This window comes from Megascapheus bottae, chromosome 9 (assembly GCF_031878675.1).
Source record: "Megascapheus bottae isolate mThoBot1 chromosome 9, mThoBot2.hap1, whole genome shotgun sequence".
In the NCBI taxonomy this organism is placed as follows: Eukaryota; Metazoa; Chordata; class Mammalia; order Rodentia; family Geomyidae; genus Megascapheus; species Megascapheus bottae.
Genome location: NC_143517.1, coordinates 36,237,325 through 36,261,120, shown reverse-complemented (window position 1 = coordinate 36,261,120; position 23,796 = coordinate 36,237,325). Strand labels below are relative to the sequence as shown.

Below are 23,796 nucleotides of genomic sequence, written 5' to 3'. Positions count from 1 at the left end.
ATTCATTAACAGTGCTAGTAAATGGACTTATTTTGAATTGATGAGCAGTATTCCAACAGTCTGAATTGTTGTTGTTGATAAAGCTTTGCATACAGCTTTTTTTTTTTTTTTTGCGCCAGTCCTCGGGCTTGAACTCAGGGTCTAAGTACTGACCTTAGGCTTTCCTCAAGGCTAGCACTCTACCACTTAAGATGCAGCGCCACTTCTAGCTTTTTTCTATGTATGTGGTATCAAGGAATCAAACATAGGGCCTCATGTATGCTAAGGAAGCACTCTACCACTAGGCCAAACTCTGGGCTTCAGCTTTTTCTTTTTGCCAGTCCTGGGTTGAACTCAGGAGGACCTGAGCACTGTCCTTGGGCCACTTGAGCCACAGTGTTACTTCCAGCTATTTCTATGTATATGGTAGAAGTCAAGGCTCTTGCTTAGCTTGTTTGATCAAGGCTGGACGTGATCACTTCTGCCTTTTTTTTTTTAGGTACTTCTGCCTTTTTATTGCTATTTGGAAATAAGAGCCTTAAAGCTAGATGCATGCCTGTAACTAGCTATTCAGCATACTGAGATTTGAGGATCATAGCTCAAAGCCAGCTGGGGCACAGAAATCCCTGAAACTCTTATCTCCAACTAACCACCAGAAAACCAGAAATGGTGCTGTGGCTCAAAAGTGGTGATTGCTAGCCTTGAGCTGAAGAGCTTGGGGGCAGTGCCCAGGCCAAGAGTTCTAACCCCAAGATTGCCCCTCCCCCCTCCAAATAAAAAGGAGAAAGAGTCTTAAAGATTTGTCTATTCAGGCTAGTGTCAAATCTCAATACTCAGATTTGAGCCTCTTCAGTAGCTGGGATTACAGATACGAGGTTTGGGTACACTTCTAAGGTTTGGTCCCTCCCCTCCCCCCAGGTGCTAGCTGGGAGCCTAGGTTCTGTCTTTGAGCTTTTTTTTTTTTTTTTGCCAGTCATAGGGCTTGAACTCAGGGCATGAGCACTGTCCTTGGACTTTTCTCAAGACTAGAGCTCTACCACTTGAGCCACAGCATTACTTCCAGCTTTTTTCTGTGTATGTGGTAGTGAGGAATCGAACCCAGGCCTTCGTGCTAGGAAAGCACTTTACCACTAGGCCAAACTCCCGGCCCCTGTCTTTGACAGCTTTTTTTGCTTTACCACTTGAGCCATAGTTCTTTTCTGTCTTTTTTTTTTTTTTTTTTTTGTGAATCAGGGGGCTTGAACTTGGCCTGGGCACTGTCCCTGAGCTCTTCAGCTCAAGGCTACTGCCCTAACTTTGAGCTAAGCACCACTTCCCCCATTTTCTAGAGGTTAATTGGAGATAAGAGTATCAAGTCCTTTTGTGCCTGGGCTGGCTTTGAGCCTTGATCCTCAGATCTCAGCCTCCTGAGTAGCTACGATTACAGGGGTGAACCATCACGTCCTCCCCGCATCCCTCTCTTCCTCCCCCTCCCCCCCGCATCTCTTCCCTTCTGTCCTTTGTTGGTGCTTAACTAGAGAGTCTTATGAGTCTTAAGAACTTTTCTCCTAGACCAGCTTTGAGCCACAATCCTCAGATATCAACCTCCTGAGAAGCTTGGATTGTAGACTTGAGCCACTGTCACTTGGCGTGTGCGCACGTGTGTGCGTGTGTGCATGTGTGTGTTGAGATGGGGTTTTTCTATATTGTCTAGTTTGGCTTTGAATTCACAGGTCTTAAGCAGTTCCTCCTTCTATCCTCTCAAGTAGCTGAGACTATAGGTATGCACCACTGACATTGAATCCAGGGTCTTGTATATGTTAGGCTAGTGCTTTATCACTAAGTAATGGCCAGTTATGAGCTTTGCTTTTAGATAACCCTTGGAGTATAGTCTACTTCAAGGTTTTATATGGTGGCTATAAATTGGTATAATCTAATTTTGAACTCATTCTCTATTCATTAACATAATTTTTCTTTACATTTAATCTGTTTCCTATTTGTTATACCATTCCATTTTAATATGCTATAATGTTCTCACTACCAGCATTTGTATCTTTTTCCCTTTATTTTGCCTTTTAGTAGTGTTGTATGATGGCAGCTTAGACTCTTACTATTTTCCAAATGTAAATACTTCAAGTCTAGTGTTAATTTCATACTTACTACTCTTTTGGCTATTATATCTTAGAGGCTATAACTAGAATAGTTTTCCCTTTAAATTCTGTTGATAAACTGAGAACTATAAAACTATATAAGCCAGATGCCTTTAATCCTAGCTACTCTGGAGACTGAAATCTGAGTATCTTGGTTCAAATCCAGCCTTTCCACAAAAGTCTGTGAGACTCTTAAATTCAATTAACCACTGGAAAATTGGAAGTAGTACTGTGGCTAGTGTTAGAGTGCCACCCTTGAATGAAAGAGCCTCAGGGACATAGCCTAGGCCCTGAGTTCAAACCCAAGGACTGGCATACACAGACACTGACACACACACACCCCAACCACACCGTAAAAATCAATAAGTAAATTAATAAACTGGACATACATTGTAATCCTAACTACTCCGGAAACCAAGATCAGAAGGTCCGATTTAAAGTCAGCCTAGGCAGAAAAGTTTGTGAGAGTCTCATCTCCAATTAACCGCCCTCCCCCCACCTTCCTTCCCAAAAAAGGTATAAGATATGGCTCCAGTGACAGAATGCTTTGTGTGAAAGAGCCAAGTGAGAGCATGAGGTTCTGAGCTCAAGCTTCAGTATTTGTACGTATACATACTAAAAATAGTAGAAAACTGTCAGGTTTCTTATACCAGGTTTATTTGCGTGTATCTTTTGAGGGGGGAGCAGTCTTGGGGCTTGAACTCAGGGCATGAGCACTGTCCTTAGGCTTCTCAAGGCTAAGAGCCCTACTACTTGAGCCACAGCACCACTTTCAGCTTTTTCTAAGTATGTGATACTGAAGAATCAAACCTGGGTCTTTGTGCATGCTAGGTAAGCACTCTACCTTTAATTATACCAAACTCCTGGCTCCGAGTGTAAATTTTTTTAAAGAGCTTGAAGCTAGCAGAAGGTGGTTGTGCATGCCTGTGATTCAGCACTTTGGAGACTGAGATGAGAATCTGTAGTTCAAGACCAGCTGGGTTGTGTCTCAAAAATAACAGCAAACATAAGAGAAAGTAAATGGTGAAATAAATTTTACTGTCTGAATTTACTTAGTATATTTCTCATACTGTCTTTTTTTTGGGGGGGGTGGGAGGTTTGGCTAATCCTGGGGCTTGAATCTGGACTTGGGCATTGTCTCTGAGCTGCTTTTTTTTTTTTTTTTTTTTTGCTAGTCCTGGGGCTTGACACTGTCCTTGGACTTTCTCAATGCTAGCACTCTAACACTTGAGCCACAGTGCCACTTCCAGCTTTTTCTTTGTATGTGGTACCTAGGAATTGAACCCTGTGTGCTAGGCGAGCAGTCCGCCATTATATTATGTTCTTGGCCCTCTGAATTGCTTTTTGCTAAAGGCTAGCAGCATTCTACCACACGGCACCACTTCTGGCTTTTTTTTTTTTTTTTCAGTTGATCTAGGATTGAATTCTGGGCTTGGGCGTTATTCCTGAGCTCATCAGCACAAAGCTAACACCTTACTTCTGGAGCCACAGTGCCACTTGCAGTTTTCTGTTGGTTAATTGGGAATAAGTCTCAAGAACTTTTGTACCTGGGCTGGTTTTGAACCACGATCCTCAGATTTTAGCCTCCTGAGTAGCTAGGATTACAGGCATGAGCCACTGTGCCTCACTATTCTGGCTTTTTTGAATAGTTTATTGGAGATGAGAGTCTCGTGGACTTTCCTGCCCAAGCTGGCTTCAAACTGTGATTCTCAGATATTACCCTTCTGAGCAGCTAGGATTATAGGCATGAGCCACTGGCACCCAGCTTCATACTATCTTTAACATAGTCATATTTCAACACTATATCTCCTCTTTATTTTATTTACTTGCAGTTCTTTAAGGAAAAACAGTAGTGCTCTGCATAGTTTACTGAAACGAGTGATCAGCACATTTAGTAAGGACACAGGAGAGCTTGCGTCTTCTTTTCTGGAATTTATGAGACAAATTCTTAATTCTGACACAATGGTAAGTTTACATATATATTCGTTTGTATTTTTTTAACTCTGTAAACTCTGTTATGAGTTAAAAAATTAACTTGTTTCAAAAATATCTTAGAACTTAAAAGTCGTACTTCTTTTTCCCTCTGCTCTCTTCTCATGAATAGTGAGTTATGATTTTCTCTTTCCTTTTATTTTTTTCCCACTCCTGAGGCTTAATCTCTGGGCCTGAGTGCTGGTCCTAGCTTTTGTGTTCAAGGCTAGCACTTTACCACTTGAGCCACAGATTTACTTTTTTTTTTTTACTTCTATCCTGGGGCTTGTACTCTGGGCCTGGGCGCTGTCACTGAGCTCTTCAGTTTAAGGCTACTGCCCTACTCCTTGAGCCAAAGCTCCACTTCAGTTTTCTAGTGGCTAGAGATAGGAGTTTCATGGACTTGGGTGCCTGGGCTGGCTTTGAACCACAATTCTTAGATCTTAGCTTCCTGAGAAGCTAGGATTACAGGCGTGAGCCACTAGCACCTGGCTTGAAAATACCCAATTATTTTGCAGGAGAGGAAAGTGTGATATAGTTAGTGCCTTATTTTATAATGATATCTTCCCTCCCTCCTTCCTTTTTCCCCTCCCTCCTTCTCTCCTCCCCCCCCTTCCAATCTTGGAGCTTGAACTCAGAACTTGGGCACTGTCCTTGAGCTTTCTCAAAGCGAGTGCTCTACCACTTGAACCACAGTAGCACTTCCAGCTTTTTCTGTGTATGTGCTCCCAAGGAATCTAACCCAGGGTTTCTTGCATGCTAGGCAAGCACTCCACCCCTAGGCCATTCTCCTCCCACCTCCCCCGTCAATGATTCTTAATATTGAATTATCTTGCCAGAGTAACTCAGAATAATAAATTACTTTAAGTAAATACTTAAAGTAGTTTTATCAGTCTTATAAAGTATTTCTTCATTGTCATAATTGAGCATATATTGATTCTGTTTTGGATATGTTACTTTTTGAGTGACTGTTAAGTTTAAGAGTATCTTAGGCCCATGTAATATATGCATTAAAGACTAACCAGGAGCCAGTGACTTACCAAAAAACAATAACAACAACAACAACAAAAATTATAGCCACTGGGCTACCTAGCAAGATTCTTTTAAAATCAGCTAGGTAGGTAGTAGGTAGGTAGGGAGATAGGAAGAAAGGAAGATAGGAAGATAGATAGATCTATTCCACTTACTCTTAACTTTTTCATTTTCATTTTTTCCTTTTTCTTTCTTTTTTTTCTTGTTGTTTGTGGGGCTTGAACTCTGGGCCTGGGTACCGTCCCTGAACTCATCTCAAAGCTACCACTCTACTGCTTGAGGCTCAGAGCTACTTTTGGTTTTCTGGTGGTTAATTGGAAATAAGAGTCATGGACTGTAGTTCCATTCTCATTCTCCTAAGTAGCTAGGATTGTGGGTGTGAGTCATCAGCATCTAGATTCTAAAATGTTATTGTTAAAATTTAAGATTGCTCTTGTTAGGGGCCGGGAGTTTGGCCTAGTGGTAGAGTGCTTGCCTAGCATGCACGAATACCCGGGTTCGATTCCTCAGTACCACATACATAGAAAAAAGCCGGAAGTGGTGCTGAGTCTTTAGCCTTGAGAAAGTCCAAGGACAGTGCTCAGGCCCTGAGCCCAACCCTAAGACTGGCAAAAAAAAAAAAAAAAAAAAGATTGCTCTTGTTAACATTTCCCAAAATCAACGTATACTGTGATAGGAATGTCATTAGAGGCCACTGATAGGAATGTCGTTAGAAAATATTTGGGGCCGGGAGTTTGGCCTACTGGTACAGTGCTTGCCTAGCATGCTTGAAGATCGAGATTCAATTCCACATACATAGAAAAAGCTGGAAGCAGTGTGAGACTCAAGTGGTGGAGCTCTAGCCTTGAAAAAGTCCAAGGACGGTGCTCAGGTGCTCAGGCCCTGAATTCAAGCCCAGGACTGGCAAAAAAAAAAATAAAAAAAAGAAAATGTTAAGTGATGCAGAGTATTTTTCTTTTTTGCAGTATATTCCAGCCCTTTCTAAGTGTATTGCCTGTGAAATGTGTGTATTTGTACAGCTTATGGATCACTGTGTATTCAGGTTTAAGATATTCATCACATTTAAAATTTCTATTTGGGGATGGTTGTAGAGGACCTGATAAGTACAGGTTTACCAAATAAAAATAATGTGGGATTTCTTAAGAAAAATCTGAAGTTATTTAGATTGTTTTTCTTATTTATGGCATATATATGTAGACTGTTTAGTAAGCCTTTCTTAGTTTGCCTTCATATTTGTATTGTCATTTCTTTTTTTTTTCTTTTCTTTTTTTGTGCCAATTTTAACTCGAGACTTAACATTCATGTTCTTGCTCATAGCTGATGCTGTACCACTTGAGTTGTATATTCCAGTCCATCATTTTGCTAGTTTAATTTTTGTGATGGCTTTTCTCTCGGGGTGGCTTTAGTGATCCTTCAGATTTCAACTTCCTGAGTAGCTAAGGAGGCATGAGCCACTGCTGCACCCCACCCTCCAACTTGCTAGTTTTATTGGCAAATTATTGATTGTATCATGTCTAGCTTATTAAAGTTATTATATTTACCAGCGGCTTTACTTTTAGAAGATTGGCATATTTAATAGTAGAACTATAGATATTATAGGATTTTGCTTGATGGAAAAATATTTATTTCACCAGATTCTACACAATATTAACAAAATGTTTTGACAGATTTTTTTTTTTTTTGCCAGTCCTAAGCCTTGAACTCAGGGCCTGAGCACTGTCTTTGGGCTTTGTGAAGGCTAGAGCTACAACACCATTTTTGGCTTTTTTCTATATATGGTACTTAGGAATTCGAACCTAGGTCTTCATTTCATGCATGCTAGGCAAGCACTCTTACACTAGGCCAAACTCCCCCCCCCCTTTTTTTTTTTTTGGCCAGTCCTGGGGACTGGAGTCGGCCTGAGCACTGTCTTTGGGCTTTCCTCCAGGCTAGTGCTCTACCACTTGAGCCACAGCACCACTTCAGGCTTTTTTCTATGTATGTGGTACTGAGGAATTTAACTCAGGTCTTCGTGCATGCTGGGCAAGCACTCTACCACTAGGCCAATTAAGCAGTTTCTGATTGAAATCTGCTACCTAGAGTTAATTAATGTTATCAATTATTTGCTTACTTTAGCACTCAGATTGCTAATTAATATTTTATTTATACCTCATCAATTTATTTCCCTTAACACCTTCATTGAGAACATCAGAGTAATCTGGTAACTTCCAAATCTTTGAATTATCCGTCATATTCTTTGTGATCTACATTCCTCCTTAATCAGAGGAAAATTGTCCCTGCATCACTTTATTTCTGCATGGTGGGTCATAGGCTTGAACTCTTATGAGCCACTGGCACCTAGCTAAGTGGATGAATTTTTATCAGATTCTTCTGTTCGGAGTTCGTTGGGATGATTATGTGGGTTTTCTCCATGTACAGACTGAAACTTCTACTCCTGGGATAAATGCATCTTGATTCTGATGTAAGATCATTTGTTTCCAGACTCAGTTTATGTTACTGAGTATTTTTATATCTATTTTTTAAAAATTTGATCTATAACTTTGGTGTTGTTTTAATTTTCTTTAAGTCTTGTATAAAGGAATTTCCACTCAGCATGTCAATATATGAGTACAATGCATCCTGGTTAATGTCACTCCTTCTGTCATTCCCCTTCTCCATTTATTCCAACCCTATTCTTCATCTCCTCATGGTAACTTTCTTATTAATGTCACCCCTTCCACCACCCTACCCTATTTATTCCAGTCCCACTCTTCATCCACTCATGTAACTTTCTTTTTTCTTTCCTTTCCTTTTTTTTTTTTTTTTTTAATTTGTTTGGTCATGGGGTTTGAACACTGCATCTGGGTGCTATCCCTGAACTCTTCAGCTGAAGGCTATTGCTTTGCCACTTGAGCCACAGTGCCATTTCTGGATTTCTGGTGGTTAATTGGAGATAAGGGTCTCACAGACTTTGGTGCTGAGAGTGGCTTTGAACCATGATCCTCAGATCTTAGCCTCCTGAGTAGCTAGGATTACAAATGTGAGCCACCAATGTCTGGCACTTTCTTAATAACCTTATTGAGAGGTTATTTTTTAAATATTTTGTTAATTCTTTAAGTATTTGGTAGAATCACTGGAAAAATTATTCTATTTGAGTCTATTTTCTTTATGGAATTTTAAAAGAATTTTATTTTAGTTATTTTTTGTGCCAGTTCTGAGGCTAAACCCTAGGGCCTGGGTACTGTCCCTGAGCTTGTGTGTAAGAGTCTCATGGAATTTCCTGCCCGAGCAGGCTCTGAATTATAATCCTCAGATTTCAGCCTCCTGAGTAGCAGGTATTATAGGGCAAGGGCTATCAATGTCTGTTCAGATAAATTTTATTTTATTTCTAGTACTAATTGAGCTGTGAATTAATTCAGGTACTAATTTAGATATTCTTCATCTTATTGTCAGGTTCAGTAATTAGTATTTTCCTAGAAATGTGTTCTATAATCTTAATTGTCCTCACTGTTTTCTTACAGTTTCAAAGATGTCTGTTAAGCTGTCAATAATGTTCACTGTTTTCATGTGTTTATATTTGTACCTATCTACATACAGGTACAATATATATTAGTGGACTTTTAGGTCTACCTTCCACTTACAAGCATAAAGATACAGTGTTGGTCATAAATGATCAGCTTTTTTCCTAGAGTACTTGGAGAGTACTTGGAGAGTCTTGCACAATTAAATAGCTACTTTTTTTGACACATGAATAATGAAATTTGAAACGGAAGTTCTGTCAACTCTGCATATAATTCTATTTTCCTGAAACAACTCTAAATTGTAGTTTTATTAAACCTTAAAAAAAAAACAACCAAAAAACTACTTTACGGCTGGCTGGGAGTTTGGCCTAGTGGTAGAGTGTTTGCCCAGCATGCACAAACACCTGGGTTTGATTCCTTGGTACCACATACATAGAAAAAAGCGGGAAGTGCTGCTGTGGCTCAAGTGGTAGAGAAATTCCAAGGACAGTGCTCAGGCTCTCAGTTCAAGCCCCAGCACTTGCAAAACAAACAAAAACTACTTTAAAAAATACTAAAGTAACATACAGAAAACTTGAAAAAATGCTAAACTTAAATCCAGATTTTCTATTACTACTTTTAATAATGAGCAAATGGATTAAAATTTAAATGTCATTTTATTTTGTTCAAAACTGTTTCTAGGTATAGCTCAGTGGTGGAACATTTGCCTAGCGTGCGTGAGACTCTGGGTTTATCCCCAGCACCAAAAAAAACAAACAAACCTGTTTCTGTTCATAATAATGAAAAAGAAAGGTAATATGGAGAGATGAAATTGTTAGCTTGTTCTAAATATTTTAATGACTTCTTAGTTTAATTTTTGGACAATTTAAAAAATCAATATAAGAATGTTAAGGATCTTAGGCTTCCTCCATTTAGCACCCTATCCTCTTTAAATACACTGTTTAAGTTCACAGCAAAATTAATTGCTTCTGTTTCCATTTTCTTCCCCACCAATCCCAACTCCCACTTATATCACATTAACATAGTGAACTTACATTGACATACCCCAGAACTGCAGTTTATATTATAATTCAGTGAGATTGTAGTACCTTCCTCCCATTATTTTGTTTCCATGACTATTTTTTGTATTACCTAAGATATCTGTAGGATATGATCATTATCTCGATGAGAACATGTCTAGTTCCTTATCAATATGATATGTGAGTGTTGGGATTTTTTTGTAGGTGTTGTATCAAGTTGAAGAAGTTCCCCTATATTCCTAGACTGCTGAATTGGGTTTTATTGAATTACTTTTCTTCTTTATCCCTATGGTGTGATACAACTGATATGATGCTGTGTGATTTTTTTTTTTTTTTTGTCCATCCCTGGGGCTTGAACACAAGGCATAGGGCACTGTCCCTGAACTTCTTTTGCCCAAGATTATCACTCTGCCACTTGAACCATTGCACCACTTCCCGTTTTTTCTGTTTATGTGGTACTAAGGAATCAAACCCAGGGCTTGATGTGTGCAAGGCAAGCTCGCTACCACTAAGCCATATTCCCAGTCCCCATGTAATTTTTTTTGCTGTTGTTGTTGGTCATAGAACTTGAACTCAAGCACTGCCCCTGAGCTTCTTTTGCTCAAGACTAATACTCTACTACTTGAGCCACCAAGCCGCTTCCAACTTTTCTGAGTAGTTTATTTAGAGACAAGAGTCCTCAGAACTCAGTATCCTGAGTAGCTGTAATTATAAGCATGAGTGACTGTGCCTGGCTTGCTGCCATATAATTTATTTTAGGATGTTGATTCATCCTTGCCTTTGATTCATCTTTGCATACCCTTGGAATACATCTTACTTAGTTGTGATATGTATTTGTGCCAGTACCAGGTATTGAACTTGGGGACTATTACTTTCGCTAGTTTTTTTTTTTTTTTGGCTCATGGCTGACACTGACACTTTACAGTTTTTGCTGGCTAATTGGAGGTGAGAATCTCTCAAATTTATCTGGGCTAGCTTCAAATTTCCATCATAACTCAGTCTTCTTAGTAACTATGATAGTAGGATTAAGCCACTAGTGCCCAGCTTGATATGTGGTTGCTTACTTGGCAGTACTGGGTTTGAACTCAAGAGCTTGCTAGGCTGGTACTCTGCCATTTAAGCCATGCATCAAAAAGCCTTGCTTGGGCCGAGATTATGGCCTAGAGGTATAGGTTTGATTCCTCAGTACCACGTAAACCAAAAAAAGCCGGAAATGATGCTGTAGTTCAAGTGGTAGAGCGCTAGCTTTGAGCAAAATGAAGCTCAGTGAGAGGGCCTAGGCCCAGAGTTCAAGCCTCAGTATTTGGTGGGGGGCAGGGGGGAAGGAGGGCAAGGCCTTTACAGAGTAGTTTATTGGAGATAAAAGTCTCGGACTCTCCTGCATGGGCTGCCTTTGAATTATGATCCTTAGATTGCAGCCAATTGAGTAGTTATGATTACAAATGTGGGCCATGAAAGCCTTGCATTTTGCTGACTCTTTCTCAGATGTAGTTTAGTGAATGCATTTAGTCTCAAACAAAGATCCTGTTTATCTTAGCTGTCTGAGTAGCTAGGATTGGAGGCATAAGCCACTGTGCCCTGGATGAATTGTTGCATTTGATTAATGAATGTTTCACTGAAGATAATATTCTTGGCATCTAGGTTTGTGAGATGTTTTGGTATATAGTGTTTTTTTGTTTTTGTTTTTCATTTTTGTTTCATCGTGAGGCTTAAACTCAGGGCCTGGCGTCTGTCTCTTAGATTTTTATCTTCAAGGCAAGAGCTCTGTCACTTGAACCACAGGTCCCACTTCTGGCTTTTGGTGGCTAATTGGAAATAAGAGTCCCATGAACTTTACTACCTGGACTGGCATTAAGCTGTGATCATCCAATCTTAGCCTCCTGATTAGCTAGACTTACGGGTGTGGGCTTCCAGCACCTGACTTATTAGTTTTCATGTAATGTATTTGTCTGGTTTTAATAAAGCCACATGCCTTATCGGTCTTGACTTTGAGGGTCTATAGGCTACTTACTAGGAGGTAGCCATATTAATGGAAGAAGGAATGGGGAAAAATACAATCACACATGAAAATGGAACTTGGAAACTTGATGAGATTTGTGGATGAGAGAATAATAGAAGTTGTCGTTCTGATCAAGATGCATTTCATTTTAACATGCCCTATACATAAATGGATATGTTAATTGAAATTCCTTTGTATAACTATTGAAGATAACTAAAAATGACAGAGAAATGTTAAATGATTTGTTATGCCAACATCCCCAAGTGCACTTACACAAATATAAATGGTATAGCCTAGTATGTATCTGTGACTTGTACAAATCTATACAGCGTGTTTCTGTATTGAATACTGTAGGCAATTGTAACACTGTTGTAATCTATGACATCAGTTGACCATTGAAATGGTTCAACTTCACTATATAATCTTAGGGTACACTGTTTCATGTCTGTATGCTGTTGACCAACATTCCTTTCTGTATTGCCTGACTTTACTAGGGTAATGTTTTCCTCAGAATAAATTAGGAAATATTTCCTCTGCTTCTTTATTCTAAAAGAGGTTGAAAAGAACTGTGATAATTTTGGATAGAATTTAGAGTTACTTTTAAACCTGTCTGGGCCTTGCCCTCTTTTTGTGTCATTACTTATTTTGTTTCAGTACAGAAGTTTGAGCTTTGGACTTTTTCTTGCTGGAGTCTGGAACTCTTATCACTTGAGACCTGCTTTGTTTCAGCTATCTTTCTTTTTTTGGTGGGGAAGGGGTTGGGGGGGCAGTCCTGTGACTTGAACTCAAGGTCTGGGCACTGTCCCTGAGCTTCTTTTGCTACCACTTGAGCCACAGCACCATTTCCATCTTTTTCTATTTATGTGGCTAGACAATTCAGTCTATCCCTATTTTGCCATAGAGTAAATATAACCCATATAGACTTTATTTCTTGTTCAAACTGTATACTCTCTTCCTAGCATAGTGTGTGAGTCACTTTTAAATTTTATATGTTTTTCTGAAAAGATCAAGTGTGTTTCATTGTTTCAATTTGAGATTTTTAATTTTTTTATTTTATTTTTCTGTCCTGGAGCTTGTACTCAGGGCATGGGTACTGTCCCTGAGCTTTTTTTTTTTTTTTTCTCATTTTAGTGCTCCATCATTTGAACTACAGCATGCCATTTCTGCCTTTTTTGATAGGTAGTTGGAGATAAGAGGCTCAGAGACTTTCTTGCCTGATCCTGATCCTCAGATCTCATTCTAAATTGTTAGGATTATAGGTGTGAGCCCCTAACATGGCTTTTGAGATTTTGTTAAGAATAGTTTCTATTCAGGGCCAGGAGTTTGGCCTAGTGGTAGAGTGCTTGCCTATAGCGTACACGAAGACCCAGGTTCGATTCCTTGGTACCACATACATACAAAAAAGCTGGAAGTGGTGCTGAGGCTCAAGTGGTAGAGCTCTAGTCTTGAGAAAGTCCCAAGGACAGTGCTCACGTCCTGAGTTCAAGGCACAGGATTGTCAAAAGAAAAGAATAATTTTTATTCATCCTTTCATTGACATTTTATCAGTTATAAGACAGATTTTATGAGCTTCAAGCAAAGCTGTGTCAACTTAAACGTACTAAATCCTGAATCTAGATTGGTGGTTAAATTTTTTCAATGTGTGTTTAATTCTGGTTCATATTAATTTTAAGCCATTTAAAATTAGGCTGTACTATAAGTGATATATAATATGAGTATTTTTAAAGAAGAAAATACTTGGTTTTTATGGCAGAATATTGTCTTAAGTGATAGTTGCTGTTTTAATTGTTTGCCTTGTTTCCAGAAATACAATTTCATGTTTTTATAGTTCTTTGTTACAACAGCAGTTTTACTGGTTCCAGAGCATCACTCAATATGCAATGTGTCCTACAATTACTAATGTGTTTGACACTGAATTTTGTAGTTGTTGTTGTTGAGAAATCTTGATGCTAGTAAATAGACTGTATATGCTTACCTGTTTGTTTTATGATTTTTGCTTAAAGGAAACTTATTTCAGCTTTCAGCTAATTCCTTCTAAAACCATATGTAAATCATAACATTGAGGGGAAGGTTGCAGCAAATGGCTTAAGTGTCTGAATAAGTTTGGAAGCATCTTTGCAAAATTTTCTGCTCTCAAATTTAACTTATGTGTGACATTTACAGGGATGTTGTGGAGATGATAGTGGTCTCATGGAAGTAGATGGAGCTCATCCATCACGGACGATGAGTATTAATGCTGCAGAGTTAAAACAGCTTCTACAAAGCAAAGAAGACAGTCCAGAAAATTTGTTCCTTGAACTAGAGAAGCTTGTTTTGGTAAAAAGAATAACAAAACCAAAATAAAAACAGCATTCCTGAGGCATATTTTCTTTTCAGTTTGACTAGTATACTTTTTCATAGTCACTTTCTAATAGAATCTTTAATTGAGTATTTATACCATTCCAAATAATTGAGCTAGTAATTTCTAGTAAAAAAAAAATCTCCATACTGTTATGAATCTTAAGTAAACAAAGGCAGTGCTTTTTGAATTGTCTGTTCTTTGAACAAGAGTCCCCTGCTGCCATTGTATATAAATAAAATAACAAGGATTTGGGTGTTGGTTTTATTTTAATATACTTTATGTCAATAATTTCTTGGTATTCCAAAGTTTTTAGTAGTGAATAATTCAGCCTTTCCTTACAAAGAATCATTAGATTATGGTCACAAGTGTTAAAATTTTATTTGCATCTTCTTATCCTGTTTTTATTTGTATCTAGGAACATTCAAAAGATGATGACAATCTAGATTCTTTGTTGGACAACATAGTAGGACTTAAGCAGATGCTAGAGTCATCAGGTGACCCCTTACCTCTCAGTGACCAGGATGTAGAACCAATACTTTCTACCCCAGAATCTCTTCAGAACCTATTTAACAACAGGTAAATATAAGTAGTGTTTTTGTTTGTGTGTGTGTGAGAATGTGGAGTGGCTGGAAACTCTTTTTGTGATGTACAATTTTTCACATCATATGTAGCCTTTTTTTTTTAAGGAAAACTTTAACATATATAAAATGTGTCTGGTAGGCATACCATAAAAAACAGGCTGACTGTATAGGCCAGGGTTTATTATTCCCTGGACTAGTAGTAAATAAATAGGTACCTTAATCTTTGGAACACTGTAGCCTGAATGACCATTTGATGTGTCAGAATTGGTCTATATATTTAGAAAATTTAAATTTGGATAGTTTCTGTACAGTTGGTACAATGCACTAAACTTGATAGCTTTGAAATAAGCTCAATTATTTTTCAAGTAGTGATTTCCTCCTCCCCCTCCTTTTTTTTTTTTTTTTTTTGTGGTCGTTGGGCTTGAACTTTGGGCCTGGGCTCTGTCCCTGAGCTCTTCAGCTCAAAGCTAGCGCTCTACCACTTGAGCTATAGCACCACTTTCAGTTTTCTGATGGTTAATTGGAGATAAAGAGTCTCACGGACTTTTGTGTCCAGTCTGGCTTTGAACCCTCATCCTCAGATGTCACATGCATGAGACAACAGCACCAGGCTTCAATAATTGTTTTTTGGGGGCCGGGAGTTTGGCCTAGTGGTAGAGTGCTTGCCTAGCATGCACAAAGACCCAGGTTCAATTCCTCGGTACCCCACATACATAGCAAAAAGCCGGAAATGGTGCTGAGGCTCAAGTGGTAGAGCTCTAGCCTTGAGAAAGCCCAAGGACAGTGCTCAAGCCCTGAGCCCAAGCCCAGGAATGGCAAAAAAAAAAAAAAAAAAAAAGAATTTTTTGGGTTTTTTTTTTTTTGTGGGTCATGGGGTTTGAACTCCTGGACACTGTCCCTGAACTCTTCAGCTTAAGACTACCGCCCTACCCCTGGGCTGGCTTTGAACTTTGATCCTCAGATCTCAGCCTCCTGAGTAGGTAGGATTATGGGAGATACCACTCCCAGCAAATAATTGGTTTTTAATAATATCTAAGTTCTTTTTTCTTTTAATGGTACTGGGTATTGAGTGTATCTGATTCTTAAAGTTTAAATACTTTTTTTTTCTTTAAGTAGTTGTGCAATGGATTGAATAGCTTTTCAAAGGAGTCTGTTCAGTGCCAATTTCAGTCATGTTTGTTGGGTAATATTTTAGTTTTTTCTTTCTATAGATTTTACTTAGAATGTAAACTAACACATTCAATTTAGTGTTGTGCTTTTCAGCAAATATTTTTCATGTTGTAGGACTGCATATGTGCTAGCTGATGTGATGGATGATCAATTGAAGTCTATGTACTTCACTCCGTTTCAGGCTGAAGAGATTGAAACTGATCTGGATTTGGTATAAAGGACCTTTTCACTATTTTTTAAGTTACTGATAATATGTGTTTTCCTTTGTGTGTCACTATACCAGTAGTTTGCATAATTACATGATGGTTAAGGTACACTTGGGCACAAGTAAGTTATATTAATACAGTTTCTCACTTAGCATCTTAAATACAATTTGTTTTGTTTTGTTTTTGTGGGTCATGGGGCTTGAACTCTGGGCCTGGGCACTGTCCCTGAGCTCTGTATGTCAAGGCTATCGCTCTACCCTTGAGCCAAGCCCCACTTCCCATTTTCTGGAGGTTAACTGGAGATAAGCATCTCAGGTTCTTTTGTGCCCAGGTTGGCTTTGAACCGTGATCCTCAGATTTCAGCCTCCTGAGTAGTTAGGATTACAGGCATGAGCCACCATGCCAGGGCACAGTTTTTTTTTGTTTGTTTGTTTGTTTTTTTTTTAAATTACCTTTTTGCCAGTGTGCTGTCTGTTCTTGGGCATTCTCAAGGCTAGCACTCTACCACTTGAGCCATAGCTCCACTTCTGGAATCAAACCAAGGGCTTCATGCATGCAAAGCAAACACTTTACCACTAAGCCATATTCTGAGTCCCCTAATTTTTTTTTCTTTTGTTGGTTGTGGGACTTGAACTCTGGGCTTAGGCACTGTCCCTGATCTCTTCAGCTCAAGGCTACTGCCTACTCCTTTACTTACAGTTTTTGAGTCATTAATTGGAGATAAATGTCTCATAGACTTTAGTGCCCTGGCTGGCTTTATCCATGATCCTCAGATCTCAGCCTCCTGAGTAGCTAGGATTACAGGTGTAAGCCACTGTGCCTGGCCTCTTTTTTTTTAATGTGATAACGTGAAAAGTTCTGTTTATTATTTTTTTAAATATTTTTTGTTGTAATTAATAAAAGGGTTACATGATATTTGCCAGAAGAAGGTGCATTAATTCACATACATTTGATATCCTTTCACATGTCTTGGTACCCATTACTCTCCCCCCCACCCCCTTCTGTTTATTATTTCAAGAAGACCTTCAAATTAGTTACACTTTCTAAATGAGTTGAATCTGATTCACTAAAGTTGAATTTCATAACCAGCTCTTTATTTAAATGTTTGCATTTACAAAGTCTCTGAGATGGTAGGTGGTGGTAACCAGATCTCGTAGAGATCTTCCCCCCCCACCCTTCTTTTTTGTTCTGGTACTAGTTTGGGCTTGAATTTAGAGCTTTTAATTCTTTTTTTTTTTCTGGTCCTGTGGCTTGAACTCATGGTCTGCCCACTGTCCTTGTGCTTTCTCAAGGCTCACGCTCTACCACTTGAGCCACAGCACCACTTCTGGTTGTGTCTGTGGTATTGAGGAATCAAACCCAGGACTTTGTGCATGCTAGGCAAGCACTTTGCTACTATGTTACACTTCTGGCCCCAATCTTGAACTCTTTTCCAGCCTTTTTACCCATGGCTAGTGCTCTACTGCCTGAGCCACTTTCCAGTTCTGGTGTTTGGTTGTTAGTTGGGATAAAAGCCTTCAGGATTTGTCCTCTCCACCTGGCTTTGAACTGCAAAATCCTCAGACCTCAGCCTTTAAGTATTTTGGATTATAGGTGTGAGCCACTAATGCCTGGATAGCCATTCTTACAATGTTTTATATAAGTTAATGATGATATCCATCCTTCATCCATCCATAATCTGCCTCTGTCTGTCTGTCTATCTATGTTTACTAGCTACTTTCCCACTGGATGCCTGTGGGAAAACAAACAACAGCAACAATAAAAGTTAGGTTGGAATGGCAGTGAATGGACATAATGTTGGGGAATCTTTAGAAAGTTTGAATAACTATAGAAGGTTAACTTTTTTGGGGGGGGGCAGGGAGTACCAATATGAGGATTGAACCCAGGGTTTCTCTTTCTCATTCATTTTTAGCTTTGATCAAAGCTGGCATTGTACTACTTGAGCCATATCTCCATTTTGGTTTTTTACTAAAGACTCTTACAAGATTTTTAAAAAAATTTTTTTAAACTTTGTTTTTGCCAATTCTGGGGCTTGAACTAAGGGCCTAAGCATTGTCTTTGGAATTCCTTTCAAGTATAGAGCTCTACCACCTGAGCCATTGCACCACTTCCAGCTTTTTTTTCTATGTATGTAGTGCCAAGGAATCGAACCCGGGTCTTCCTAAATGCTAGGCAAGCACTTTACCACTAGGCCAAACTTCTAGCCTAGATAACAGTCTCACAGACCTTTCTGCCTAGGCTGTCTTCAAACCAAAATTTTTAGATCTCTGCCTCCTGAGTAGCTAACATTACAAGCATGAGGCACTAGTCCCTGGCTTATTTTCAGATTCTTTTTGGAAATTTCTGGAGTTATCACATTATTGATTTATAGAGAGAAGTCCTAAATCATTCTGTCAGGCAGCAGAAGTCCTCTGGACTTATAGTTCTGTTTGGCAGTCAAGCTACCAAAAATAAATGGCTGAATTCATAAGGTATTTTTGTTTTTGTTAACTATCAGTGATGTTACTTTCTGAAAAAGATGAGAAGTAGGTTTATAATTTATTCACTATGAGTTAAATATAATTTATATTTTATAGTGAAATGTTTTATTAACAGTTATATTTAAGATGTATTTTATCTTTTTTATGACTGTAGGTGAAGGTTGACTTGATTGAACTCTCTGAGAAATGCTGTAGTGACTTTGATTTGCATTCAGAATTAGAGCGCTCATTTTTGTCAGAACCATCATCTCCGGGGAGAACCAAGACTACTAAAGGATTCAAACTTGGGAAGCATAAGCATGAGACCTTTATAACTTCAAGGTAAGATTTATTCCATTGAAGGTCTTGATCTATTTTAAGATGGACAAATACTCTTTAAACAAGAATAAGTTGATAATAGCATCTGCTTGACAGCAAATGAACTTCAGTCCCACCAACATCAGCCCCAACAGAGCACTTTAGTCATAGGTGTTTTTTTTTTTTTGTACTGCTCCTGGGACTTGAACTCAGGACATTTTCTCTGGGCTTTTTTGCTCAAGGTTGGCACTTGATCTAATCTCGAGCATAGAATATTTGCTATTTGTTTTCTTTCCCTTTGGTGCTGGGGCTTGAACTTAAATCATTGCACTTGCTGATCATTGCTCTATCACTAATCTACTCCCAGCCTCTGTTATTTATGAGAATTTAGAAGATTTGAACTAGTGTACCAGATTGCTTGTGTTTGTGTGTATCTGTGTGTGTCTTTCTGTCTGTCAGTGCTGGTCATGTGCTTGAATTCAGGCCCTGGGTAATGTTCTGAAACATTTTTGCCTGGGGCGCTATAATATTGGACCACTTGAGCCATATGCACTTCAAGCTTTTTGGTGGTTAATTGGAGGTAAGAGTCTGACAGACTTTCCTTCCTGGTCAAATCATGATTCTCACATCTCAGCCTTTACAGGTATGAACCACCACACCACCTAAGCTCAGATTGCTTTTAGAATTTGTCATTTATGCCAGGATCTATATGGCTCACACATTGTAATTCTAGCTACTCAGCCATTTGAGATCTGAGAATTATTGTTCAAATCCAGCCTGGGCAGAAAAGTCTAAAAGACTTTTTTCACTTACTCAGTAAAAAGAAAAAAAGGTGAGATGGAGGTGTGGATCAAGTGGTAGATTGCCAGCTTTGAGCAAAAAGGTGCTAAAGAATATGAGGCCATGGCCTGGGAGTAGGTGAGTGGTAGAGTGCTTACCTAGCATGCACCAAGCTCTGAGTTCGATTCCTCGGTACCACATACATAGTAAAAGCCAGAAGTGGTGCTGTGGCTCAAGAGGCAGACTGCTAGCCTTGAGCAAAAAGTGTCCAAGGACAGTACCCAGGCCCTGAGTTCAAGCTGGTATCAGCATACACACAAAAAGTTTATTTTTACCAATAAAATATGAGTACTTTTCTTAGGTTATGTGTTATTTTATTCCAAAAGTAATATAACTTTTGTAAATTTCACAGAATTGGAATAAGAAAACAATGAAATTTAGTTTTTTAATGTTACAAAGATTGGCTTAATACATTTTTTTAAACCAGAAATAGGAAAAAGCATTTTTAAAATGGGATGTTTTTGCTTTCACAGTGGAAAATCTGAATACATTGAACCTGCCAAACGAGCTCATGTGGTGCCACCACCAAGAGGAAGGGGTAGAGGAGGATTTGGACAGGGTATACGACCCCACGATATTTTTCGTCAGAGAAAACAGAACACAAGTAGACCACCATCTATGCATGTGGATGACTTCGTTGCAGCTGAAAGTAAAGAAGTGGTCCCCCAAGATGGAATACCCCCACCAAAACGGCCACTCAAAGTGTCACAGAAGATTTCTTCCCGTGGTGGGTTTTCGGGGAATCGAGGAGGAAGAGGTGCTTTTCATAGTCAAAATAGGTTTTTCACACCACCTGCTTCAAAAGGTAACTATGTTATATGTTTTCTAGTGGGTTAGAATATAGGAATATTATAATTTCTGATTCAGAAATAGGGTGATACAGAGAAAGTAGTTTTTGTGTTTAAAGTTGAGCTGCCTGTAGACTAGTAATACTATTTCTAGATTGCTCTGCTGGATAGGAAAATAACAGAAAAGAAAACCCTGTAAATCTTTTATAGTTAGTCTTTGCTATATTGTGCTTTTAGTGATGAGTTTCAAAAACAATTTTTGCAAGTTATTTTCCTTATTACATTGAAAAATTATTCTGAGGAATATCATACATTACTTTCACAATTGAACTTTTCACCAGTTTCCATAAGACTGTTCTATGTAATACATCCTTGTTTCCCTAACCTGTTAGCATTATTTTCAAACAGAGTTCTTAATATATGGTCTAGTCCTGCCTTGACATTGTGATCCTTCAATACCAACTTCCCAAGTGCTGGGATTCCAGGCATCTATCACCATGGCTAGTTCTGGAAGTTGCTCTTCACTAGTAAAGTGATGAATAAAAACATCAGGTTTTAGGTGGATGTGTATGGAAGAAATTAGGAATCTACATTAATGGTAAACACATACATGGATGTCAGGAACAGTTACAAGCACTATATGTTGTATCCTCATATCCCACACTATAGGTTCTGTTAATAACCTGATTTGCCAAAGAGAGCATTGTCATTTGTTGATCAGATCACAGAAATATAAGTGGCAGAAAATAAAAATGGTAGCTTCTGTTCTTAACCATCTTCTCATTCTGGTGCAGCCAGATCAAAAAAGGAAAATTGAAGGAATCATAGATTTTGATTGTGTTGTTTTGTGTTTAGGAAATTATAGTCGTCGAGAGGGAACAAGAGGCTCCAGTTGGAGTGCTCAGAATACTCCTCGAGGAAATTACAACGAAAGTCGTGGAGGCCAGAGCAATTTTAATAGGGGCCCTCTTCCTCCATTACGGCCGCTTAGTTCTACAGGTATATCTTCCCCACTTGATTATGCTGGGAAAGGAGAAATGAGTTCTTTTCTAAGTGTTGAATATCTCATACTCTTATAACAAAAGTATATTCTGTTTTGTATTGTATAAGTACTTAATCTTTTTTCGTTTTCAAAATCTTTATCAAATTTAGGAGTCTTATCAGTATTAGTTTTGGTTTTAAATGCATATTTTTACAGTACCATTTAATTTATTTGTCAGTCTTGGCTTAATCTCAGGGCCTGGGAACTCCTAAGTCTTTCTCAAGGCTAGCAGTCTGCCACTTGAGCCACAATACCACTTCTGGCTTTTTATGTGTTTTTAGTACAGAGGAATCAAACCCAGGGCTTTGTGTATGCAAGGCAAGCATTCTACTAGTAGGCCATGTTCCTGGCCCCTGTAGTATCAATTTAATTTGGTATATTATTCTTAGTTGAGCTGTTTAAAATATATAGTTCAGCTGAGTGTCAGTGGCTCATACTTGTAATCCTAGCTCTGCGGGAGGCTGATATCCAAGGATCCTGGGTTTGAAATCAGGCCAGACTGAGAAATCTTTATCTCTAGTTAACTACCAAAAAGCTGGAAGTGGAGCTGTGGCCCAAGTATCAGAGTACTTAAGCCCTGAGTTTAATCCCCAAGACCAGCACATAGAGACAGAGAGAGAGAAAGAGAGAGAGAGAGAAAGAGAGAGAGAGAGAGAGAGAGAGAGAGAGAGAGAGAGAGAGACACAGAGAGAGAGAGACAGAGAGAGAGAGACAGAGAGAGAGAGACAGAGAGAGACAGAGAGAGAGAGAGAGAGAGAGAGACAGAGAGAGAGACAGAGAGAGAGAGACAGAGAGAGAGACAGAGAGAGAGAGAGATTGATTGGTTAGAGCATATAATTTGATAGTCCTTACCACATTCATAGAGCTTTTATGTGAATTTTTTGTGACAGAATAATTTTTCCTTGTAATTGTTTCTGTAAAATTAATATTTAAGTAATAAGGAAAGAACTGATAATGGAACTAAAAGCCTTTTTTTTTTTTTTGAACAGGTTACCGCCCAAGTCCTCGGGATCGTGCTTCTAGAGGTCGTGGGGGACTTGGACCTTCCTGGGCTAGCGCAAATAGTGGCAGTGGAGGCTCAAGAGGAAAGTTTGTTAGCGGTGGCAGTGGCAGAGGTCGTCATGTACGGTCCTTCACACGATAAAAATGCTTTTGGGACCACACTAACTGTATATGGACATTTCGTGAGGACAAAAATAAGACATTGAAGGACCAATTTAGATTTAGCAGTTATATATGGAGACATCTGAGAGAATATTTTTTATCTGAAGAAAGCAGATTTTGTTTGATACCTAATGAGATTTCAATAAAAATCAAAACTTTGTATGTTTGTATATATTTTCCCCTTTTTATATGACTTATTTATTTAGAAAATTTCTAGGTAGAAAGAGAAAAACTAAATGACTTGTTTTGTATTTTTCTTGCCTATTCCACAGATATTCCCAGACTTTTCTCAGCCCATGACATCCTTTTAGTGTCTCTGTAATTTTTTCACAGCATACCTAAGCTGAAAGGAAATATCTGTCACTTTTGTTTATTAAAGTTAGGTCCAAGCAACTTAAGAATTTACTTCATTGCTACTGGAAACTGTGGGCACTGCACAGTGTTTCAAATGAGTATAATATCCTGTTCCACTATTCTTGCACAGTACTTTTCATCAAACTGCTGAAAGTTTTATAAAGATAATACTGTCATTATAAGGAGGAATATGTTATCTAATATTAAAAATATAAACTACCTCTAATTAGTTGTTCTTGTGGTTCCCAAGAGGTGTGTTTCTTCAAAAATTTAAAATATTCTGTGGCATTACATTAATTTACTAAGGTTCCCTGAAGAAGGTGCCCTGTAGAATCATAGCTACACCAAAAGAAACAAACCATTTCTCTTCTTTATGTTGGAAACTTTGTGTTTCAGCTTTGGACCTATTAATGCTATTTTATTACATGGTTATTTAAAGCCTAAAATGAGGCACATCCTAATACTGTTATTTTGGGGATTGGAAACATCAAGTAAAGGTTGAATTTTATATTAAAAAGAAAGCTTATAACTTTGTGAAAGTAGCCATATTTTCCCCAAGGTATGTCTTAACACACTGAATCTATATATCTGGCATAAAATATAAGAGTTCTCATGAACAAAAAAGTGTATGTGTCTCATTCCATTGTTTATCAATCTTTGTGGGAAAGTCTCTGTTCATTAAGAAAATGGCAGGACTGGGGATGTACCTCAGTGATAGAAGTACTTGACTAATGTGTACTAGGCCCTCATTTTAATCCTCAGCGCTGCAACACACACACACACACACACACACACACACACACACACACACACACACACACACACACACACACACACACACACACACACACACACAGCTCTGCGCTACATGTGTGATGAATATGGTAGCATACTTGCCTAGCAA

General features: G+C 38.6%; 1 protein-coding gene across 3 annotated transcripts in view; it reads left to right on the top strand.

The window, feature by feature from the left end:
* Positions 1-23,510, top strand: part of Virma (vir like m6A methyltransferase associated) — a 60,315-nt gene extending 36,805 nt beyond the window's left edge. For 2 of the 3 annotated variants that reach the window (XM_090339072.1, XM_090339071.1), the window contains 8 exons: positions 3,941-4,073; positions 13,793-13,945; positions 14,386-14,546; positions 15,836-15,932; positions 18,562-18,728; positions 20,018-20,349; positions 21,188-21,331; positions 22,364-23,510. In XM_090339072.1, the coding sequence (XP_090195198.1) occupies positions 3,941-4,073; positions 13,793-13,945; positions 14,386-14,546; positions 15,836-15,932; positions 18,562-18,728; positions 20,018-20,349; positions 21,188-21,331; positions 22,364-22,518 (1,342 nt within the window). In that variant the 3' untranslated portion in view covers positions 22,519-23,510. The remainder of the gene's footprint in view (positions 1-3,940; positions 4,074-13,792; positions 13,946-14,385; positions 14,547-15,835; positions 15,933-18,561; positions 18,729-20,017; positions 20,350-21,187; positions 21,332-22,363) is intronic. The other variant, XM_090339070.1, reaches the window with a different exon arrangement.
* The last annotated feature ends 286 nt before the right edge of the window (positions 23,511-23,796 follow it).